Genomic DNA, 24,409 nt, shown 5'->3' on the forward strand with positions numbered 1-24,409 from the left:
AATAGGTAATACACAGCAGGCAAGCTAGAACAACTTGCTTGTCTGTTCTTTAAATTTACTGTTTGTCACTGTTCCCAAAATGGTTGACTCTCTGCAGCCTTCCAGGGTGAAAAGAACAGAATTTGTCTAAACAAACCAAGACTGCATATTGCAGTTTCTCTCACTGTTCATACTGTTTTGTCAGTCCTGGAACAGTACCAGTCAGACTAATTAGATAACCTTTAGCTGACTTTTTTTGTTTGTTTTTTTTCAGGGGTGTAGGATTGGAAGAATTGTAGAGAAGCTTTTTTTTTTGTACAGTTTCTGTTCTACTTTCCATGCTATTCAAATGGCTTTGAATTAAACTTGTTTGTGCTAGTGCATAGGCTATTGAATATCGTTACGGAAAGGGTGGGATTGCTATTTCTAGAAGTGCGTGAGGGGTTTAGAAGGCTAAGTCAACTGGAAAATTAGATGACTGCGAGAAGAAATGGATTATACATCTAAGCAACAAGATGACACCTTAAACTAAACTTACCAGAAGGATATGTAACAGCTGTTTTAAGCCAGCAGCAATGAGACTGTAGCATATTTCTCGCATTGTTATAAATACTGACTGAAAAACTAAAATGTTTAGTGAAAAAAAAACTGATGACATTTTATTTACTTTGAAATCTCTCAGTTGTTTTGAGTTTAAGATTCTTTGTGCTTATTTTTTGCATAGTAGAATCTCTACACAAATTAACTATTTTAATAATGTTCAGATTTTTTCAGAAGCTGATGGTTTTCCTACCTTGAAGTCTGTTGCTGAGAAAATCTATTATTTTTCAGGCACAGCGCTTATGCAAACGATGTGGTCAGGCCTGGAGAGCTGCAACTTTGGAAGGATGGAAATTGTATCATGATCCTAACATAAGTGGAGGTATCTACTTCAAAGTGCGTTTGAGACAGATTTAAAAGTAGGGCAGAGGGCTTTCTTTTAATATCTGTCTGTGGCAAAGAGAATCAGTTCTTTCTTTTCACCTAAAGAGCCTTTTGCCTATTTTGTCATGTCCGTTGAACATGTAAAAACTGTGAAATTATTTTAGTTGAGGGTATGAGGTCACTGAATCCACTTAACATGCTAAAGTCACTTTATTTTTTAAAATCAAGCATAATCACTAGGAAATAGATGTCTCAGTTCTGGACAGATGTTCTCTACCTTTGTATAATTCAGTCTGTATTTTCTCAACATCTGACTTGTGCCATCTAGCAAACATTTTATTGTTTACAGACTCATAGCTGGACTCTATATCCAGCTTCAGAAAGTTAGAGTAGGACTAGAGTTCAGCAAATGTAAATGCAGGAAAAAGAGATGCTTCTCATATATTTGAAAACTGTAAATTACCTTTCTCCTTGGTTCTGGAGTTCCTAGCGCACAGACCTATTTATAACACAGTACCTTTCTTCTCTTTATGCTCAGGACATTGCAGGATTTTGGAAAGAGTTTAAGAATGTGTCTAAGTGTTGTGCATAGCCAGGTGTGGAAGGCATAGTGCTTTCCTACTTTTCAAATCCTGATAGCCTGTTACTTTTATATGTGTGCTTCACCCGTGCCCTAGCCTTGTTTTCAGTGTACCTACCTAGCCTGCTGTTATGCAGGTTTTAATTCCATGATGTATGCCTTCGTGCAGATGCATGCAGAATAGCAACATGGAAGCAGTGACTTTTTTTAGAACTTTGTATTCCTTAAGATATAAAAAATTCCTTTTCTCCTTGACTTTGTGTTTTACAAATGTAAACATTGTAGGTATGTTATAGTAAAAAACATTCTTTTCTTCAAAGCTAGATAGCAGCTAAGCATTCAAAATACTGTAACTTTAAGATATGCATTTACCAAACTTCCCAGAAAAGCCACTTTGCAGTCCAGTTGAAAGCATCAAATGCTTTGGGAACAGTTCCAAAGGGATTGAAATTGGGTTAGTAACAGAAAATAGGCTTTACCTTGTTACTCGTTTCTCTTTTTTTAATAGCACCTTTTTTTTTTTTTTTTTTTTTTCCCCTCCCCCCTGCCCCCCTAATTATCCTTTGTATGTAGGAAAAGAACTGGAGCCTGTTCAAGGGAATCCATACAGGTGCATTTGGAAAATAAGTTGCTGGCGTATGGCTGAAGAGGTAAGATAATGCTGATGTGCTTAATAGTAATATATGAAGTTGAATTTTTCTGAACTCTGTAACATGATTTTAAGTAAACCTACCTCCTCTGTATTTGCTGCCTATAGGATTTACAATTAATGCAATTAATGTAGGTGGCCTTCTGAAATAATGTATTTATGTCTTGTAGTGAGAAATCTACATAACCAGCACCAATTTTTTGGGCTTAGGAAATGTCTGACACTTTTTTTTTTTTTTTTTTTTAATTTGGTTGAAAGTGAAACTGCTAACACACTGACTTTTACTTTTGTCTTGACTTAGTTGAATGGAAAAGGAAAAACGCTGCTTTCTTTCCTGTCAGTATAAATTTTTCAGATAAGTTACAAGGGAATGCCAGTGAAGGGGAAGTCACTTGATATTCTTATTTTGGCTCCCGATACATTGTGTGATTTTCTAGCTTTTCTTGGAAACTGTTAGATGGAACATTTTGTAACAGATTAATCTCTAATAAGATGTAAAGTGACTAGAAAACTTACAAGCTTTGTAATTAAAAGTTGTAATTTCTTACTGTTTATTTTAGGAGCAGTTTAATAGATATGAGAGAGCAATCTATGCAGCACTGAGTGGAAACCTCAAACAGGTATGTGAAGCCTCCTAGGTAAGTGGTATTTGGTAGTTGTGCATTTTCTTTATCATATGTGACGGTGGTATCATCAGAAATACTGCGATTTCTGGTTATTGTACTTCTAAAGACGTAGTAAACAGGACAATAGCAAACATTGCTGCTTTAGTAGACACATTCTTTGTAGGATGGATGTGCCTTAATTAAACATACAATAGAATTTTCGTAGTATTATTCCTGGTGGGATAGTACTTGACTTTCGGTACAAACACTTCTAATGTTGTTGGTTTAGTTTTTTTCTAGTTTAGTGTTATTTAAGAGCTTATACAGTCACTTTCCTGCGTAATATTCTTACAGACGAGTTGGTATATCCAAAAATAATTCTGTACCTGAATTTCATTATTAATAGGTTTCATATTCTGTACAATGCTCACTTTTATCTTTAAGTAGTTCTGTCTTTTTATTAGTTTTAATCCTGCAGATGTTTTTGTGCTCTCAAACTCTTAGTGGATTTTTAATGTTATTTTTAATTTTTTTTTTTTTTTCAAGAACAATGAGGAACATTACAGGCTATCATAAAAGTTCTCATGCTGTTAGAGTAATCAGTGGTAAGCTCCTACTTGAGGAGCTTGATTTCCCACCCCCTCATCTTGATATGATGTAGTAAAGATAATACAGAAAATAAAGAGGGGGAATAGGGAATGTTTTCAATTTTTATTCACTGAAATTTAAAATCGGTTCTTTTACAGGAAAAAGGGCATTATAAAATTATACAGACTACAGAACAGAAGATACTTACCTTCTTGTGACAGAGCAAAGAGACATTTAATGATACTAAATGCCAGTAATGTCAGTAAAATTTGGTAATTTTAAAATTACTGTGAGAGACAAGTGTTTCATGAAATGCAGTGTTTTCTCTGGAACTTGTCCCGGCGTTTTGCTGCTGAGAAAGCCTAGCAAGATTCAGAGAAGAACTGGATATAAAATTCTTGATATCACCACAGCAGTGGTACTCCCTCCTACCCTTCACTGCTCACTACTGCGCTGAGATTTGTGCAACTGTGACATAAAACCAGTAAGGCAAAGTGATCCTGCTGAAAAAATGCAGAAGGAGTGGATAGTCTTCATCTGGATTGGTTTTCTGAGGTGGTACACAAGAGGGGAAATGGTGTCAGAGTGGTGCTGCCTCTGGAAAAACGATAGAACAATTGCTGTTGACTACTTTTGATACAAAATAATCAAGGAACTACAATATTATTCAGTTAAAGGATTTTTTGTATCCTGCTTTGATGAAGGAAGGGCTGCTGTTCAAGGGGGTTATTAGTCTGCTTTGGTGCCCAAAAGTCTGATCCTAAATTACAGTTGTTCTGTTTGGATTCTGATAGATCTCCATCTCTGATAATTTTTGCTCTGTTTTTTTGTTTTTTTTTTTTTAAATATGCAGCTTCTTCCAGTTTGTGATACCTGGGAAGATACTGTGTGGGCATATTTCAGGGTCATGGTGGACACTCTTGTTGAGCAGGAAATACGAACCTCAGTAATAACTGCAGAGGAGATGGAAGAGCTCCCTAGAGATTATTTAGAAACAAAGTAAGTTTTAAGTAAAATTATGTTCCAACACTCAACAAAAAAACCTGTATGATCTGTTTGGAATATTGAAGGTAATGGTTTTTTTGCCTTTTCTCTCCTACTTTGAATGAAGCTGGACTTCAGAAAAAGTTTTTGAAGAACTTCAGGCAACAGACAAAAAGGTACTTATTAATTACAGTGTTTCTCCTCACTGTTTACCATTTTTAACTATTTACTGGGTTCTGTTTTTACTAAACTACTTAATGAAATGCTCAGATATGCACAGTGACTGATTTATTTTAGGTTTTCCACCTTTATAATGTGTAATTTTTCAATTCAAATAGATTTTTCTATATGCTGCCACCTTTTAATGATTAAAAACATACAGGTTTTGTCTTGTCCCTATCTGCCAAGTTAGCTGGGTGTGCTAGAGAAACAGCTGACTGTCAAGTGCTGTCAGACATACAAAGCAGACAGAGTAAACGAACTACTTAACACTTTGATAAGATGTGCAAAGATTGATTACATGCTGTTTTTTTTATAGGAGGTTTCGATTTTCTTCATAGGAGGTTTGTGTGCATGCTCCAAACCAGGCCTTTCAAAATTGAAAAGCATATTTGCTTAAACAGGCTGTGTTTCTTCGTTACTTTTAACACCCAGGATACTTATTTAAGATGGAATATATAACTTATATGTTAATTTTGTAAAGATGAAGTTGAAACTACGCTTACTTTATTTGATGGAGTAGACACAGAGCATTTATCATATTGCTAAGACAAAGACAGGTTGAAAGCTTATGGATTGATGCAGTCAGCTGCGGGTACACCCAGCTACCTTTGCCTTTCTAGTGCAATCCTCACCGTGTAGCAACTGTACATGTGCATTTGAATTGTATTTCATGTATTAATTCCTCTACTGGAAAAAAAAAAAAAGCTCTTCCTCCTTAAGTAAGTTTTGCAGGCCTTTTCTTTAAGGGGTTTATACACCTTGTTGCTGCTTCTGTGACTTTGTAGAATGTATCCTCTGTAACATTGTGATTTATTTCCTCGTCAGAGCAAAAAGCCCTTAGTCTTGGATCTCTTCCATGACAGTATTAACTCCACAGATCTATATTCTGGTTCTTTCTTTCAGTTTGTCAATATTCTTGTAATTTGACATTGAGATAGCAAGTGCCTTTTCTCCTGCTCTTTATGCAGAATAGCTTTTTTTCCCTAAGGAACCTTTGCTTTATTTGTAAGTTTGCTTTCTTTATACATTATGCTGTAAGATTTTATTCAAAGTTTGAACTTTCTTTTTCTCTCCCCAGAGGGTTATAGAGGAGAATCAGGAACACTATCATGTGATTCAGAAATTCATTATACTGGGAGATGTGGATGGTGAGCTTTTCTCTAAGTGATTTTTAAATGTCAACTGACTACATTATTTCTTGGTGACCTTTCTAGAAACTTATATGTGAATGGATTTTAGAAGCACACAGTGGGCAAACTCCACCTAAAAGCTAAGCTGCTTCTTTAATCAAGAACTGTAGGGACCTGCTGCTGTAGTTTTCAAAGAAGTCATGAAATCATGTAAATGTGTCAGAATATATGTGAGACTATTCCTGTAACTTTTTCTGAGAAATTACAAAATACATACAGCAGATATTTAAGTCAAACTGCTACATCTTTCCAAAACTGTTGCTCTTCTGTTCTGTTGGGCTTCTGAGGCTAAGTTACATTTGTTGAATAAATGCATAGTTCTGAAACATTTCTTAAGTGTTTTTTCCCCATGATATGGCCAGTATTGACATTTTCTTGGTGGCTGTAGGTTTGATGGAAGAATTCAGCAGATGGCTTTCCAAAGACAGAAGTGTGCTCCCAGGACACCTCCTTCGTTTCATGACACATCTTATTCTGTTTTTCCGCACTTTGGGTCTGCAGACTAAGGTAAGTTCACTTGTATTTGATTTGTTGTCATAGCAATAGCTAGTCTTTGAAGTAGAAATGATTGTAACTATATAAACTACATACAATGATGGTAAATTACTACCAGGCTGATGAGGAACTGCATGCTTAAACAGTGTATTTGTTGATCTTGGAGCCTAAATACAACAGTCAACATTAGAAAAGAGTCTCCTTCTCCCCTCCAGTTCAGCTTGAAAATTGGTTTTTGAGGATGATGGATTCTACTTATAAGCCCTTTACTGAGAAGGACCTGACTCAAACTTCAATGTTAGGCTTATTCATAGCAGCCAAGATGCTTTGAATATAACCTGACCTTACACATGGTCCTCGGAATTGTACCTGTTGCTGTAAACTCATAAATGTTTTTGCTTGAGGTAATTGGTACTAGCTGAAACTTTCATATCTTCCCCAAATTACTAAGTATAGCCTACTAGCTACCTAGCCTATTTATGCTAAATGTGCTGATGGGTCTCATAGGCTGCAATTACTCTTTTCTGAGGCAATTACAAGCAATTAGAAGCTCTCCTTTTCTACTGTTTTAAAAATGTGAAGCACTTATGTATCAAACAAGTTTCTGAATGTAACCTGTTTTGGCAAAAGACAAATGTGTGTTTTCATTAGATGATTTAAACACAGCTCTGAGTTATGTTGTTGTTTCATGGCTCTAATCATTACTTCATTCCCTTGTTGAAATTTATTTTAAGTCAATTAACATTTAGCTAATTAAGGGGAGTGTGTGTGTGTTATACACATATTTTTTTTAGCCAGACTCAAAATTTGATAGAGTAGGTCTTTAAGCTAAAGTATGGTAGAACTAGTCAATCAGGTGCAATTTCCTACATAAATTTAATTGTCGGATTGTGAGTAACTGTTGATTACTGCCTTTACAATTTTGGAGTAGGTGAATTTACTGGAAGATTACTTGATCAACCCTCAGTAGACCTCAGAGTGATGAGGCAGTTGTGCAGGCTTTTATTATGTTCCTTATTTGATGTTTGAATACAATTCGCATAGGTATATACTTAGGTGAAAATCTCTAATTTCATTTACATATATCAAGCTAAAGTGATAGTTCTTCACAACAACAAACACTTCAGCCTTAGCTAAAGCAGGTGCTCTCACGCTACTTTGGTTGTTTGCTATAGGCTGTTACAGATGAGCCAGGTGATATTTATACTCTGTACATAGGAACATTAGAATTTTCTATAATACAACAGTACGTGTAGCACACTGCAGTAGTCATCCTTGACATTCCTTGACGTCCTTGTCATGCCTTGACATTTTATTTATTAATAAAAAACATACGGTAAAGTGGAAAGATATGAAAAATAATTTAAAGAGTAACTTTCCAGTTACATCAAAAAATATATTATGTGGTTGCTGAAAAAGAAAACCCTTGGAACAATAAATCTTTAAATCAGAAGACACATTTTTTTTAATCAGTCTCTGAGATAAACCGTTCTTCCATCTGTGTCCGTTTGAATGTGTAGATTACTGAAGCAGGGATAAGCAAATAACCTTGTCTCTGTGTCACGGTGGTAGTCTGTAAAGTTTTGGGGTTTTTTTTTTCCACCTTATGATTTTAAATTGAATTTATATTTGTTTGTAATAAGGAGGAAGTTTCTGTTGAAGTCCTAAAGACCTACATTCAGGTAAGCTTTGGAAAATATTGTTTGCTTTCTCTGATGTAATTTAGACATAAAGGAGGAAGAAAAGGAGACTTAAGATTACAGGATGGAAAGAGCTATGGCACAGTTAATGCTGTCTTCTCAAGAGATATGTGGAAGCTTGTGTAATATGCAGACTTTCTGTCAGCAGTGCTTAAATAAGAGGTGGTTTTATTGATTCTTGTTTAGAAGCTAAGAAGTGGAATCTTCCTATATCAGAACAAAATAATCAGAAATTTGTTACACATTTATTTTTTTATATAAGTGTAAACACATGTGTTTACACAGAGGAATATAATATGTTTTTCTAAATATCTGCTTCATATTCTGCAGCGGATGATATCTGAGAAGCACATAGATTTAATAGCATTTTACGTTAGCCACTTGCCCCCAGAGCTAGCTGTTGCTCAGTATGCGTTATTTCTCGAAGATGTTACTGAAAGTGATCAACGCCACCACTGCCTTGAATTAGCAAAAGATGCAGGTGAGTTTTATGCTGATATTCAAATTATCTCTTTATATCCTGGGTTATTTTGTCTTTCAGTAGTTTTTAATGCAAGACCCAGCTATGAAGATGATACTGTTTCCTTCATATGTCTCTTCATTTTTCAGTTAAATACAATTAATTTACTGATCACTTCTTCAAGTAGGTATATTGTGGTTTTTAACTGACCTGGAATTGCAATTCTTTTTCTGAATTAAATGAATACCACTTTTGCTTCTGGATTATGTCCAAACACAGCAGGAAATAAATGTCAGCTGCCTATCTCTAATAAATGCTTTGAAGCTTGATGTGATCATATTCTTTCAGAAAACTAATTATAAAAATAACTACCTGCTTGTGGATTTAGGAAGATTATGAGTATCTTAAATTTTTTGTCTGATTTATGGTGTTCTTCCTTAGCCACAGTGGGTTGCTTGCCTTAATTGTAAGCTTCCTTTTAGGCCTATACATCACACTAAAAGGGACTACAGTGAAGCAGCACACTGTCCAGTGTTTGACAATGCTTCTGTACCACTCAGAATTCACAAAGAAATAGATTTGATGCAGAATTCAGTGTCTTAACTTTTCTTCAATAATTTTTAGTCATTTTCTTTTAAAAAGTTGGCTAAGGTTTCAAAAATAAAACATCCTGCTTCAGCCTCTGTATAAGAACTATGCTGAGCTTTTCCTGGTACATTCCTGTCAAATCATAGACTTGTCATCAGAGTGGTAGGAATCAGTGGTCTTAGCAGATGAATCTATATGCTGGTCCCCAGCACAGACTGAAAAAAGTGATAGTTGTCTTATTCTTTTCCCCATGTTTGATGTTCTCTGTTGTCTCAAATATCATTCTTCTAAAATACCTGGAATAAATTACATATCTCAAAAGCTTTTAATTTAGCCTGACAATGTGAGTGTGAACAGACTCATAAGAATCACTAGTAGTAAGGAATGAGATCAACAACTGGAGTCCGAAATTAATTTTGTGGCAAGTTTGAATTCATGATCACTCTTACATAGTTCCCTCTTAACCCAGGTCTGGATGTTGCAACCATAACAAAAACCGTTGTTGAAAACATCCGCAAGAAGGATGCTGGTGATATCAGTCACCATGACCAGATGTTAGATACAGGCACAACGGAGGTGAGTGTACTTCATAGGACAGATACTCTAGTTTGCAATCAACTACAGCATTTATTACCATACATAATTCATATTTCTCTTTCAACAATGGTGGAAATTGCCTTGAAAAAGCCTGTGAGGGAAACACACTTTCCATGTGACCAAGTGTGAGGAGTTAAATTGCACAAATTCGTAACTTCTGTTTCTGCATCTCCTTGATCTTCTGGGCTGTGGTGTGTGTTGCTCAGCAACATGCCTGTATGCAAACCATAAGTCAAGATAAAGCCTGTGAAATTACTGTTACAAAATATGTTGTAGCTGAGAGTAGGATATTATTGTAGCTTCTAAGAATTACAAGGGTTAATACTTTAGAGCTTAGATGTACCTTATTACGTGCTCAAGTGACATATTCTAGCTGTGACAGACATTGCTGTTACTGACAGTTTCCTTGTCATCATTGATGAGTGTCAGTTGGATCCAACTCGGTACTTTAGCGACAGTGAGGTACTATTACTAGCTTGCATTCAAAGTACTGTTTAGAAAGCAACTGATAATTTGCAAATTTGCAATTTTTTTCCTGTTCAGTACAAAATTTAAAGTCACTAAGCAGAATAGGTAGTTTGTCCAATGCAAGAGTTGGAAGACTGTGGTTGCAGGCTGATGGCACCCCTGAAGATTGTAGCAAGGGCTCCATAAACCGTGTTTGTACAGTGTATTCATAGTAAAGTTTGAGAAAGATGTGTAGTAATCCATAAATATTTTTGAGAGCTGATGCTCATCCATTGGTCTGAATATCTTGGGAATACTTGGGGTTTTGAATGATTTTTAAATTGCAGAGATTGTTGTCTAAGCTTTTGCTTTATTCACAACTTTATCAATCCTTGTTAGTATCAATCCTTGTTAGTATGTCATAATGGTATCCAAAGATCTCTAGAAACCTGTGTATTTCATCAACCAGATTTAATGTGTCTGACATCAGCTGTATGCTTGAAAAATTAGTGAATCTGTATGTTGGTTTTTACAGGCAGATCGGCTGAAAATAGATGTAATTGACTGGCTCGTGTTTGATCCTGCACAGAGGGCAGAAGCACTTAAGCAAAGCAATGCAATCATGAGGAAGTTCTTGGGTACTAAACTTCACAAATATTGTAGACTTTTTAAATGTTGGGTTTGTTCTCATTGGCTCTTGGCACTACATTTGATATAACTTTGAATATAGCCCATTAAAAAGCATGGGTTTGACAGCTTATGAAAATGAAGTATGGAATTTGCAAAGCTGTTGATACTCAGTTCACCTTCTCATAGCATCCAAGAAACATGAAGCTGCAAAAAATGTGTTTGTGAAGATTCCTCAAGACTCTATAGCAGAAATATATAATCAGTGGGAAGAACAGGGAATGGATACCCCACTTCCAGCTGAAGATGACAACGCTATACGGGAACACTTATGTATTCGGGCGTATTTGGTGAGTTTCAGATATGCTGTATTCCAAGTTATTACGTAGAAATAATGGTGGCTTTGCCGTGGTGGTGAAACTTTAAGCTTTGTCCATTTGATTTAACTTCTGATTCCTGGATCATAGAATAGTCTGGCTTGGAAGGGACCTTTAAAGGCCATCTAGTCCAACTCCCCTGCAAGGAGCAGGGACATCTCCAACCAGATCAGGTTGCTCAGAGCCCCGTCCAACCTGGCCTTGAATGTTTCCAAGAATGGGGCATCCCCCACCTCTCTGGGCAACCTGTTCTAGTGTTCCACCACTCTCATCATAAAAAAATTTCTTCCTTATATCTAGTCTAAATCTACCCTCTTAGTTTAAAAACATTACTCCTTGTCCTATCGCTACAGGCCCTGCTAAAAAGTTTGTACCCATCTTTCTTATAGGCCCCTATAGGATGCACTATAGCTGTTCATTTAATGACATTCTTGTAATTGTATGAGTCAAAAATGTCCAAACGCTGTTTCCAATGCAATCCAGGAAGCCCACGAAACCTTTAACGAATGGTTTAAACACATGAACTCGGCTCCACAGAAGCCTTCTTTGTTGCCACAAGCAAGCTTCACTGAAAAAGTGGCCCATGAACATAAAGAAAAGAAGTATGAGGTAGGTAAAAGTTCAGGTTATTTACTACAGACGTTTAAGTTCTTGCTTAGGTGGTGGTCTTAGTTTAATGAAACAGAGTAGATGACTGATAATTCATATTGCTGAAGAACTCTGTTATAAATTACTCTATTTTTATGTTGCAGGAGTATGAGACAGTAGAATAGTAATGCCACTGCACAGTAAATTCTCATGAGTTTTTTAATATGGCTCAGCTTTACATACAATACTGTCATGTGATAGTAAATGTACCTTATAATGTGTTGGCTGTCAGTGTTACTAATAGATCTGAGTACTTGATTTTGCTATTAGCTCTTTATTCTTGTATTTGTCACATTTTCCTCTCTAAAAGATGCTGCAGTTCTGTTTGTTTTCACAACAGTTCTTTTTGCATGTCTGGCCAATGTGAATACGCTGTATTCAGTTTATGCAAGTATTTGTTTTATAAGCATGACAGAATAAGTTGTTCAAAATTATCTTCCTGTAGTGGCTTTCCTTCTGGACAACCTGTCTGGCTCTGGACAGGGGATTAAGCAAGAATGGAAAGAGCTGTTAGCAGCAGGCTTTTAAGTTTTAGCCATGGGCTGAAGATTCTAATTTGAATTGGAGCTGCGCTGGCTCTTGCATGCTACATGCAGAGTCTGTTAAAAAGAGCCTTGGAAATTATTCTGTCCTGCAGTAGTTTATTTTTTGTTTCTTTGCCAGATGGACTATGGTATTTGGAAAGGCCTCTTGGATGCTCTTACAGCTGATGTGAAAGAGAAAATGTACAATGTGTTGCTGTTTGTTGATGGAGGATGGATGGTTGATGTTAGAGAGGTAAAATTAATTTTTATATCATGGCGTAAACCACAAAGTGCTGGATTGTGCCTTTTGTCATCTTTAGTTTGATATGCTTCTGTTTATTCTGTTACAATTCACTCTGGCCTTGCTGTGACCAGTTTCGGATTGCTTCCCCTTCAGTTACCGTATAAATCGGATCTGCCAGTCCAGCCTAGGCTGGTTAGTCCAGTTTTTGTGCTTCTGACGCTACTGATTACGTGGTTATGCTGAGCTGCCTTTTAAAGTTAGATGTCCATAATACTAATATATTCTTTTGCTACGGTAAGGATGCTGAGGATGACCCCGAACGAACACACCAGATGATTTTGCTGCGCAAGCTGTGTCTGCCAATGATGTGCTTTTTACTGCACACGGTATTACATAGTACTGGACAGTATCAGGAGTGCCTGCGGCTGGCTGACACGGTCGCTTCTGAGCGACACAAGCTTTATACGGTGAGTTAGCGAGAGCTGCAGACAGCTTAGCTTCCATTTGAAAGCTCTGTGGGTTGACTGTGGAAGAAGCTTCTATATAGAGAGGAAGATGCCATATGTTCCTTAACATCATAAATTTCTTCATCTCTTCCCATTCACTGCAGTAGCAAAAGGTTTTCTTGTATGCTGACTTAAGGAATCAAAGAGTTAACTTTGAAACACTGAAGGTGATGCCAGTGTTTTGACAAGCAGTTCTTCTGAGTAGTGCAGTTACTAATTTTTGGATGGGGGCTATTGAATTGAAATAAGTTGAACTGTAGAATTGTAATTGATTTTTTTTTTTTTTTTTTTTTTTTAAATTTCCATTACATTTTGGAACATTGTATAAGCAGGTTTTGGTTTGGAGCACTTGGTTTACCTAACCTTCTCTCCCTCCAAAAGCCTGAAAAACAACCTCAAAAAACTTTATAACTTAAAAAAAAAAAAAAAAAAAAAAACACACAAAAAACCTCCCCGTCCCTAAAAAAAAAAAACAAAAACCAAGGATTAGAAATCCGAAAAGAAACATCAAGGCCAAGAAAAATACTGTGATGCATTCACCTGGGTTGGCTTAAGATCTCAGCCGGCAATAACAGGAACATTAATTTTGGCTGTTTACCAGTGATCTTTGTAGTAGTTATGAGACAGAGCTATCTTAACTGCCTTTAGGTTTTGGATACTGCTACTAGCTTCCAGTCCTTTACTGAATGCTATTCTGGAATGTCTGATGTTCACACTTTCTTAAACAGAAAGAAGGAATGGGATGAAAAAAAAAAAAAAAAGAGGGGAGTTGGAAGTTAGTAACTTAATTAACCGCTATTTACTTTGATATCCATGCTTTTGATTGCTAATTAAATATAACTTCATTATGTCTTTTTTTATTATTATTATTATTAGGTATTTTCAAAAGAAGAACTCAGAAAGCTTCTACAGAAGCTAAGGGAATCTTCTCTGATGCTTTTGGACCAGGATCTTGATCCTTTGGGGTATGAAATTCAGTCATAGGATTTCATGCGGATACTTGCAAGAACTTCTGAACATGGACATCCTGGTTATAAAACAGAACAAAACCATCACTTGGACAAACTGTTCTCATCTTTGGGGGGGAGAAAACCCAACCCTCAGCTTTCCATTTCAACTTGAAAACTTCTGACCACCTTCAGAGAGGATATTTGTTATACTACCTTTTTCATAATGTTTTTGTTTGTTTTTTTTTTTTTCTAATAAAAGTGCTTCACAAACAGAAAGTGTTTGTTCAATGTAATCTGAAATGTCATCACATAGCTGTGGTGACTGTTCGCACCTCCTTACTGTCTCTGCTACATGCCAGAGTGGTGCCTGCAGACTGGTAACATGGAGAAGAATGCGCAGAGAGGGAAGTGCGACTGGAGGAGGATGTGTGCGGAAGGCAGGGGAGGAGGCAGCAGACACGGGGGGGGGCTGGAGGAAATGAACATCAAAGGAAGAGCGAAAGTTGAAGGGCCACCGAGAGAGAAGGGGTTGCCTCCGGGCCTGTAGTGTTCTCACGCATGTTGTGCAGTTGCTAAAATGCCAAAGTAATCCCGAAGCGGAGTAAAGGTGAAACTCCCAAGTTTAAGATTTTGTAATTTATTTAGAAACCTTGTTGAGGCCCCATGTAGGTGCGTGAACATACGTTTAGCTGCTTTTCCCTTAACTGCAGGGTGCAGAGGCGGGAGCTGTAGCGCTAAGTAGGGGTGAGGGCTCCGGTGCCTTCTCCCAGACAGCAGCTTCTGACACTTTGACAGACCTTGCTGCCATTTGCGCTGTGTATACGTGTGTGTGTGTGTGTTTAGAAATACGCAGTACGGGTTTGAGAGGTACCGGTACCTTGCAGAGGTGTGTTTCTGCCCCTGGCTGGACAGCGGGGTGAGGGGGGGGGGGGTATTCCCGCGGGGGTGTACACGGGGAGCGGGGCGAGAGGAGAGGCGCTGCACCTTAGGGCCGCAGGGTGCTCGTTCTCCGTGCGTCTTCTGCTCCACCCTCGTACCGGGGTCCGCGGAACCGCGGCTCCCGCCAGCCGCACCCCCCAAACTGCGTTCCTCCGCTGGCCGCCGAGAGCGGGCGGAGCCACCGGAAGGCGCGAGCCCACGTGTCCCGGCGGGGGCGGGCCGGGCCCGGTTGGGGCGGTGCGGGGGGGGAGCTGCCTCAGCCGCCGCTGCTGCCGCCCGGCCCTGCGGGGCCGCCATGGGCTGGATGCCGGCGCAGGGTCGTTTGGTGGCGGGTCTGCTGGTGAACCTGGCCGCTTCCATTTGCATCGTCTTCCTGAACAAGTGGCTGTACGTGCGGCTGGGCTTCCCCAACCTCAGCCTCACCCTGGTGCACTTCGCCATCACCTGGCTCGGCCTCTACCTCTGCCAGGTGCTCGGCGCCTTCTCCCCCAAAAGCCTGCAACCTTCTCAGGTGTTGCCCTTGGCCCTCAGCTTCTGCGGCTTCGTCGTCTTCACCAACCTCTCCCTCCAGAGCAACACCATCGGTACCTACCAACTGGCCAAGGCCATGACCACGCCGGTCATCGTGGTCATCCAGAGCTTGGCTTATGGAAAAACTTTCCCTCTCCGGATCAAGCTCACCCTGGTGAGGAAGCGGTGGGGCTGAAGGGAGCGGGAAGGGGCGGCCCTCGGGCGTCGCCTCAGGCCGGGCGGGCGGAGGGAGGCGGGGGGCGCGGGGGTTCCCCCGCGCCCCCCGCCTCCCTCCGCCCGCCCGGCCTGAGGCGACGCCGAGGGCACCAGCCCGACCTAAACCCCCCCCCCCCCCCCCGCCCCCCGTCCCTCTCCACAGGTCCCCATCACGCTGGGCGTCTTCCTCAACTCCTACTACGACGTGAAGTTCAGCGTCCTCGGGATGGTGTTCGCCACCTTGGGCGTCCTGGTCACCTCCCTCTACCAAGTGGTGGGTATAATGGTGGTGGTGGTGGGGGTGTTGGTGGGTGGTTGGTCTTCGAGATGCTGTTCCTCGGTTGGATCAGTTCTGAATAGCAGCTTGCCCTCCAAGAAACCGTCCATAATCCATTATTTCTTAAAAAAAAAAACCCAAAATTGTAATAATCTGCCTCAGCCCTTGGTAAATTGTTTAAAGAATTGATCATCCTTGCTGCTAAAATTTGGCTTGTCACCTTCAGCGTGGCGATGAGCATATTTTCAAGGATAAAGATTGCTTCATCAGTAAAACTCTTGCTTTTCTAGAGAGCACAGATTTTCTTCTTGGTGAAGCAAGTGCCTTGTGTCTGAGCCATTCCCTAGGAAAAAAACAAAGGGCATTGTCCAGTCCTTCAGATGATCCCTTGAGCTATTTACATTTTAGCAGCATCCTTCTTCGATTTTGACCAGACACAATCTAAGGTGTTTTTGTAGAGGGTGCGTTAATATCTATGCACAATATAACCTTTCCGGCTGATTATGGTTGAAAAAATAGATACATCCAAGGGCTGCCTTAGCCCTTTCTGCTGCAACATTGTACGAACAGCTCAGGACCAGTTCATTATCAGTCGTGATTGTAAAAGCCTCCCAAATTAGAGTCTGCTGTCACCTTGATGCGATAGTCGGCATCCGTTTACACGGGAATTTCTTTGTAATAGATGTACCGTGCCTCCAAAAGAAGCAAGGCTCTTTGACCTGTAGTGTGCAAGGTGACAAATAACGGTCTCTTGTCCTGTTTTGGGGCAGGAGGAGGCGTGAGATGCTGTCTAGTAACTTCAGGTGATGTTGTGTGTACTGGAGATACGATAGACCTGAGTGAAGTTATCCTGTAGTTGTTTTTTTTTTTTAAAAAAAAAACTTAGCAAGTTCATACACTGGAATCCATATCACTGATGAATGTGATTTATGAAGTACTAATGTAAACATCACTCTTCAGCGTGATGTAAAGGTGCATCCTTTTGCATGTAGCATCTATCTTCATATCCGTAGATAACTAATGTCTCTTAAAGCATGCTACGTTGAAAATCCAAGTTACAGTCAATTATAGTCAATATTGAAATGAAATCCAGTAAATTTGGAATAAACTGTCAAAAGAAAGCCAATCACTTCCTGGTTTTGTTAGCTTTTATGTGGAGGAAAACGAGGAGCAAAAGCAGATCTCTGCTTAGCAGATCTCTCCCGTCGTAGACAGGATCTGGAATTTGTCTCAAGAACAAGAGGGAGCTGGCATTTTCTTCCCAGCTCAGCTACTTTTTTGTTCTTCCTCAAGTATAATACCTTACCTATAGACTATGGGAAAAGGAAAGTTTAGGCACATAAAGGGGTTTTCATTGTCCCTGCATACACTTTCCTCCTCATGACTGCACTCTAGGCTTGTGTGCTCACAGGAGGCAAACATGCAGGCCTCCGGTTAGGCAAAGTGGAAGGTGATGCTCAGCAGTCCACTCCCTCTGCATTAGTAGCCAGTTTGCTTTTGCTCAAGTTTTCTTGTTTGTTTGTTTTTTCCCTCGTGTTTGACAGCTTTCTCTTTTGGTTTTAGTGGGTAGGAGCTAAGCAGCATGAGTTGCAGGTAAACTCAATGCAGTTGCTGTACTATCAGGCACCAATGTCCTTGGCTATGTTGGTGTTCATCATACCCTTCTTTGAGCCAGTCTTTGGAGAAGGGGGAATATTTGGGCCCTGGACGCTTTCTGCTGTGGTAAGGCTTCTATTGACTTTCTTTAAATAAATAATCAGCATTGATGTAGTTACATTTGCTACTAAGATGTTTGTGAAACAGATTTTTGTGCAGTCATTGACTATGATGAGATGGGAGGAGCGTGTGCAAGAGGAAAAAAAAACCCTTCTTGTCTGTGCCCCACTTTCTCCTAGAGGAGTCTCTCTGTCCATTGATTTACCTCCTTATTCTTGTTTCTGTTTAGAGGACATCTGAACAACAGGAAAATCTGACAAAATCCAGAAGCTTCCCCTAGTGTATTAAATTAAAAATATGTAAGTGCCCTAGTTCCAGCTCTTACTGTCCACTCAGAGGAGAGATAAGCATGCTCACTTTTGACACTCTCAATTCCTCTTCTGTAGAAGGATGCCAGCATTGCTTGTTCTCTAGAATTGCTAGTTTATTTTCGACAGGAAGGCTGGAACCTCTCTCTTTATCCTTCTATCCAAAAAAGAGCCAGTGGCACATTCTTACCACTGCTGATCCTGCCACTCAGTGGTGGGTCATTTCTCATAGCGCTGCAGTTTATGAATGGAATAGCAACTATTCACAAAAATAAAATCAGATACGTTAGGGGTTTTTTTGTGTGTGTGACCACAAATAAGACTCTGTCTCGCGGGTAAAGAATACAACTTCTATGTGTATGAGTAGCCAGATTTTCCAAACCATTCTTTAAATGTTCACTGAGAGCAAAGGAGAAACGGCTTGTGGTTATATCAGGATACACTTACAGACATCATACCCTGAGCTACTTATACACATCGCCAATGTCTGTACTGATTTGAAACTTTTTCTATTTTTGTTCTCAGTATCTTTTTCTCGCCTGATATTTTGCATTTGAAAGTAAAGGAAACTAACTGAATAACTTGAGATGTATCTACAAGTGGCCAAAAGCCTATTGGGTTACTGACTGTGTCCGTTACTCCGCAGATAATGGTGCTGCTGTCTGGTGTAATAGCCTTTATGGTAAACTTGTCGATCTACTGGATCATTGGAAATACGTCACCTGTCACGTATCCTTTGTCGCATTACTTGTTCCTCCTGTTTCCAGACGAATCATGTTAGCATTCATCCAGACTGATTCATTGTGGGAAAATTGGTTGGTAACTTGCCTTTATCTTAAATGATGAAACTGGAAAAGCACGTTCACATCGTAGCGTATTTTGTATCTTTGTTCAGGATTTGTATAGGTAATGGTGGTTAAGTTACCGACACGACCTTCATACCTACGGAGAATATTTACCAGACTTTGGCTGCCTTCAGGAAGTGTCGGCATGTCAGTTTGTAGTGTACGATGGGAGAAAGGCTTTACATGGAGTTAATTCTCATCACTGCAGAGAGGCAGGAAAGTTGCACGAGTTGAAGTCAGTGTGACGTACCACTGCATGCCTTGGAAGTAATTAATGAAATTCCTATGTGTTTCTATTTACAAGTAAGAATACTGATGCGTTTGCTATTATCCTTAACAGATGCCTAGGTATAACATGTTTGGACATTTCAAGTTCTGCATCACACTCCTGGGAGGGTGCCTCTTATTTAAGGATCCACTGTCTGTTAATCAAGGCCTTGGGATTCTGTGCACGTTGTTGGGCATTTTAGCTTACACGCACTTCAAGCTTAGCGAGCAGGAAAGCAGCAAGAGTAAATTGGTTCAGCGTCCATAAAGCAAGGGTTTCTGGAGATCAATAACATTGTGAAAGAAAACAAGTATTTAAATATGCATTGATTCTAGAATGCACAAAATTGCCTCGTTCGTTTAGATCGCTGGTTTTGGTTGAACCGCCAGGATTGTTACTCTGTAACTAAACCAAATGAACTGAATGATGTAAAACGCTGGGGTTTTGCCATCTCAGTCCATCCTATCGTTTTCATTAAGTGTAACTGGTAACTTAAAAGGGAAAAAGGCACACTTCAGATTGCTGTGGAAATTATACTGAAGTAATTATATTTTTTTTTGCATACCAAATACGATCACGATGGCTACAGTTATACAGAGAGAAAGAAAAGGAATCTTGCTTTGTGATCATGCCAGTGTTACTGTTGTGAAGAAACTTGGAGGCACTTTTATGCAGATATTCTGGTGTGTAGTGGTGCTCCTTCCTTTTTGTCTGGTGAACAATGAAGAGGAAACACACTTCGTTCAGTAGTTTTAAAAAGGGCTGCCAAGCTCAATCCTATTTCTTGTATGATTTCTTACGTATCTTTGGCTTCAACGCATTGATGGATTTTGGCTGAAGAAAGGAGATAAAATTACAGGTGGAGAGAGGCTAGAGGAGACACTGGAAAACTTGAAGCCACAGGCCAAGCTATAGAAAAGTAGGAAATCAGATCTAAACGGTTCATCTTAATTTTTTCTTTTGGTCCATCAGGACATTCATGACGTCATTCATATTTTAAAAATTCTGTTAGTGCTTTACAATTTTCTCTATGCCAAAACCGGGGCTTTACATGAGATCTTGTAAATACTAGAGAGCCTAATGAAATACCTGATTTTGTGGTGATGACCAAATGTTTTGCAGCCCATGGCCGCAGACGCCCATGCTAAAAATAATTTTGGAGAAATCTTCAGAAAGGTCACCATCTGTAATGGATGTGAAGGTTGCCTGGTTCTCTCTCCTGCCTTCAACCCCACCTCCCTCACGCCCACACCTTTCCCCTAGAGTTAGATTCCATGCGATCTGCAGATTTGTCTGTGTTGTTTTGGGGGGAGGCACGGGGGCTCTCTGGGCAGTGCTGAGTAGGCAGCGTTTCCACAGCAGACAGTCCCCAGAAACGTATCAGAGCAACTGAAGAGCGTGAGGTGGGACCTGCTGCTGCTCTAATTTGGGAATGCTTTGGAAATTATCTTATGCCAGCATTGAGCACTGATTTTGACAACGTGGAAGGAAGAAGTTGAGTGCTGTTCTATTTTAAAAAAGAAAGAAAAAAAAAAACTGCTTTCAGTAAATCTGGTGAGAACATATGTTCACTAGATTCACAGGGTTACAATTCATCTGCAGTATCTTAATCCTTACGTTTTGGGGTTCGTTTTATCTTCATCTACCTCTAGCAGATTTAAAGAGGGGAATTATGCGAACAAAACCAGGTATTTAAGTTTTACAGCTGCCAACAGAAGTTATTTAGTTCCTCTAAGCTTTTTACAATATAGGTAAAAAGCTTTTGTGTAAGAAGCAATGCAGGTCTTCTCAAGCTTGTAAATTATTTATTCTGTTACAGAGTTTTTGATTTAAGAAAAAATTATTTCTCTGTGTAACCTAAGTTTACACTGTAATACTCAATATAATTTCAGAGTTAGAAATACCTGAATAATTTTACATCTTTACCAACTGTGTCTTAGACATTGTACTGGTCCGAGGATAATTTTTTGTATACATTTTTGTAAGTCTATAAGTAGTTTAAAAATACCACCTGGACTACTGAAAGACGTGTTCAGTCAGTCAATCTCTGGATGCATATCCTTCAGTACACTGAGAAAGCCATTTGCATTAATTTGTGCTGTGCACAAGTTCTTCTAAAATGTAGATAGACTGCAAAGACTCTTGCAGTTAGAAAACAACAACTGAATTAGAAGCCTGTATGCCAACAATATTTGGGATGAGACTGATGTAAATATAAAGTGGTAGAATGAACAAAAGAACCATGCCTGAAAATACAGAAGACTCCTTAGGGGGAGGAGCAGATCTGCAAGAGAAAGTTAACAGTGTCATGTAAAACAATACATTATAAATACGGTCTGTTGCTGGAATGTATAAGTTGTGGAGGTCACTTAAGTGATGTGATTTTTTTTGTACGTTCAAGAACTCTCCTTTGAGATTGACCTGTTGTATCGAACAAATAAAGCATCATGAACGTTGTCGTATGATTGAAAATATTATCCAGGAGGCTTGTGTAATTGTGGGATAAATAGATCTTTGTACGTAATGTTTCTTTGGATACCATGTGTAGGATGGGAATAAATTTTTAATCACTTGACTGATATCTGCTTGTTGCAGGGGCGAAAGGTTGTTCTTGTCTTCTTTCAGCTTCTGCTTGAATTGCATACACTTCGGGGGTCTTGATGTGTGTAAGACAAAATGGCACCACTTGGGTTTCTGTCTATAAATATTTCAAGGAGTTAGCATGTTTTGAGGCTGAACTCATGAGGCTTCATGCCTCCTCTCTCCTGGGCAAATACATGGTCCCACATGTATTTATGCACATGCTCACACACTGACAAGCCACCTGTGGGCTTTTCTTCACTGTTTCTTTCCCCCACTGAAGTCCTTCCTGAATGCTGCAGTCTCTGCACTTTCTCCATTTCCTTCTCTGTCCTGGGCAAAGGTCCCCAGTGCCGAGGTTCCTTGGTTTCACCTTTCCCCTGTGCTAAAACCATGCATGCTTTCCTCACTGGTCAGACCTCTTCCTCCACCCCTTAGCAGAGATGTCCTGGCACTCCCAGTTATGAGGCCAGAGTAGGGTAATGCTGGCATTGGCCAACTCCTTCCTTCATAGGAAGTACGTGTAGAGTTGTATGTTGGGGCAACTGAATCTTCCTTCAGGAGATTGTAAAACAACAAAGAGAAGGAAGGGGCAAGAGAGACTTTCAGTTCAGTACTGCAAGCACTGTGATAACACACCTAGCCAAACTTTTCAGTCCTGAGGTGTCAAAGAGGTGTCTTACAAAAATTACTGATACTTACCTGGTGGGAAACTTGCTTATTCTAGTTTTTACTATGTCACTTTAATATGTTTTCCTGCTAATTATATGTGTTTCATTCAGTTTGGGCTTTCCTGAAAGAGAAATCATAGACTTGGCATCTTTAATAAAATGTAGTCATCACTCTGTGTGTGCCACCAGAATTGGAGCCATATTGTACAAACATCAATGTTTACTTTCTGCTTTTATTTTACATCACATTCTACATACAACTAAACTGTGGTAACATGATGGACCTTGGTCCTTTTCTGCCATTGAGTGCCTTGCTGCTTACATTGGGATCATTTACTTTTAAAAGCTACAATTAATGTAGGTCCAGTGGAAAAACTAGCATAGATACCAGGGTGGCATTTAAAAAATTAGAGCAGATTTAGATGATTCTGATTAAAATATGAGTGACTGGTAGAAAGTTATCTTTGCTAGCCTTGTCCCCGAAAACATTTTAGAACATACATGAGGTTCTCTTGTTTTCCCCAAAGGAATAGGAAGTGTGCCTTCACTTCAGAGATACTCAGTGCAAAGTTTTGTGTTCCCTTTAACTTTGGTAACTCAGCACTTGTTTGACAAATTTTGCATCTAGTTTTGTACGACTTGCTAAGAAGTTCTTGCAGGCTCTGGGGGCACCGTGCCAGAGGAGCTTTCCTGTTGATGGGTGAACAGCTGCTCTCTCAAGCTGGAGGTGGAAGGAGAGCGGTTTGCTGCTGCTACAGGGATGAAAAGGAGGTTTGTCTTCCAGGAAGCCTACCTTCAAGACAGAGCTGCAATTCAGTGGGAGCATATCCTCTCTCTCTCATTTCATGAAATGAATGCCCAGTGATGGCCTGGGGCTAAAGCAACATTAAAGCCTTATTTGGACTACTCATAGTTTTTATTAAATTTTAAAAATATATATTAGTGGTAGTCCGTGCTGGTTAAGTATTAATGTAAAAATCTCATTTTGATAGCATCTTACATAATAGGAGCCTCAGAAGTGTGTTTTATAACATTTTGGAGTGCAGTTAGTCTCTAACCCATGTCCAGTTTGTCACATCTTCTACAAAATCTATCAAAAGCTAATGATGGATTTTTTTAACTAGCTGTATATATTTATACAGTTGGGCTGCCGAGAAGGGGCTTGCTGTTGAGCAATGCTGTGCTACTAAACACCGGAATGCTGTGAATCTCTTCAGCAGTGATTTAGAAGCATCCAGCCTGAAACTCACCAGTGGTGCTTAGGAAGAGGAAAAAGAAAGCTCACTCTGCTAGGTGAGAGAGCTTTTTATCTTCTTGTTTTTAACAACAAACGTGAGGCCTGCACTTTAAGGGAATTCAGAGAGCAGGCCTTACTGTCTCTCAGCTCACCCTTCATAATAAAATTTTTCACCCAAGATGTCTGTTTTGCTCCGAGTTACAGAGTTGGTGTCTTACCTGGATTTTAAAAGTAAATAGAGTTTGGATTGCAGGGTTGCTGGTGTTTGCTTGTATTTATTACGGGTTTTTTCCTCTCAAAATGTTATGTTAGCCATTCACAACCCAACTTCCCTGTTTATTGAGAAAATAAAAAGAAAGGAATGGTGAATGCATGAAAGGTAGGCAGGCTATATAGTGAAACTATGTTTTGTTTTACACAAGACTTGCACTCCTTTAACTGTAAAGATGCAGCTTTTTCTGTATGTTTGTCTTCTGTTATAATGAGGTAGATGCACAAAAGCACCAACTTTCTGCTCCGTACAAATGCTCTCTCTTCCCGCTGGTGCTCTCTCTCTGATCGCAGTCTCGGCCTTCCATGTGACAGCTCAGTTGCTCCAAAGATGATTGGGATGTCAGCCACAGAAGGTTAAGAACAAGAAGTGAAAAACTATCAGCAGGAGCTGATATAATCTTAGGTAATGAGAAATCCCATTCTAAGACACAGAGACATCTTACCAAAAAGACCTGTGCTAAGCAGCAGGGAGAGGTGTGGGTTTATCTCCAGGCAGGTATCACAAAGAATGCAAGAGTTAAATTGTATGAATTCTTGCTGTGCTGCAGTAGTTGACAAATTTAGTTTAAACTAGCTTTTAATAATATAAAAATTTAAAATATAAAAGCCATGCAAAAAAAAAAAAAAAAAAGCTGGATTCAGGCAGTGTGAAATCTTTGCCAGACTCGTCCCACGGCGATGGTTA

The 24,409-nt window shown here is 39.5% G+C and overlaps 2 protein-coding genes across 3 annotated transcripts in view; both read left to right on the forward strand.

Annotated features, from left to right (window-relative positions):
* Window positions 1-14,160, forward strand: part of NUP107 (nucleoporin 107) — a 29,723-nt gene extending 15,563 nt beyond the window's left edge. Inside the window, exons 13-28 of the mRNA XM_086748990.1 lie at window positions 811-901; window positions 2,057-2,133; window positions 2,693-2,752; window positions 4,179-4,324; window positions 4,437-4,485; window positions 5,610-5,679; window positions 6,110-6,228; window positions 7,860-7,898; window positions 8,247-8,397; window positions 9,434-9,540; window positions 10,544-10,646; window positions 10,825-10,985; window positions 11,496-11,621; window positions 12,324-12,437; window positions 12,728-12,895; window positions 13,811-14,160. Of these exons, the coding sequence (XP_086605116.1) occupies window positions 811-901; window positions 2,057-2,133; window positions 2,693-2,752; window positions 4,179-4,324; window positions 4,437-4,485; window positions 5,610-5,679; window positions 6,110-6,228; window positions 7,860-7,898; window positions 8,247-8,397; window positions 9,434-9,540; window positions 10,544-10,646; window positions 10,825-10,985; window positions 11,496-11,621; window positions 12,324-12,437; window positions 12,728-12,895; window positions 13,811-13,918 (1,689 nt within the window). The 3' untranslated portion in view covers window positions 13,919-14,160. The remainder of the gene's footprint in view (window positions 1-810; window positions 902-2,056; window positions 2,134-2,692; window positions 2,753-4,178; window positions 4,325-4,436; window positions 4,486-5,609; window positions 5,680-6,109; window positions 6,229-7,859; window positions 7,899-8,246; window positions 8,398-9,433; window positions 9,541-10,543; window positions 10,647-10,824; window positions 10,986-11,495; window positions 11,622-12,323; window positions 12,438-12,727; window positions 12,896-13,810) is intronic.
* A 914-nt stretch (window positions 14,161-15,074) lies between these two features.
* On the forward strand, window positions 15,075-21,538 carry SLC35E3 (solute carrier family 35 member E3). Of its 2 annotated transcripts, XM_086749002.1 has the most exons (5): window positions 15,075-15,508; window positions 15,713-15,823; window positions 17,390-17,548; window positions 18,497-18,579; window positions 19,044-21,538. In XM_086749002.1, the coding sequence occupies exons 1-5, from the start codon at window positions 15,119-15,121 to the stop codon at window positions 19,228-19,230; spliced, it is 930 nt and encodes a 309-aa protein (XP_086605128.1). In that variant the 5' UTR covers window positions 15,075-15,118; the 3' UTR covers window positions 19,231-21,538. The 2 variants fall into 2 exon arrangements, with proteins under 2 accessions (XP_086605128.1, XP_086605135.1); XM_086749009.1 differs by lacking the exon at window positions 17,390-17,548.
* Window positions 21,539-24,409: the final 2,871 nt, after the last annotated feature.

Source organism: Chlamydotis macqueenii, chromosome 1, assembly GCF_036417535.1.
Source record: "Chlamydotis macqueenii isolate bChlMac1 chromosome 1, bChlMac1.mat, whole genome shotgun sequence".
NCBI classification, from domain to species: domain Eukaryota; kingdom Metazoa; phylum Chordata; class Aves; order Otidiformes; family Otididae; genus Chlamydotis; species Chlamydotis macqueenii.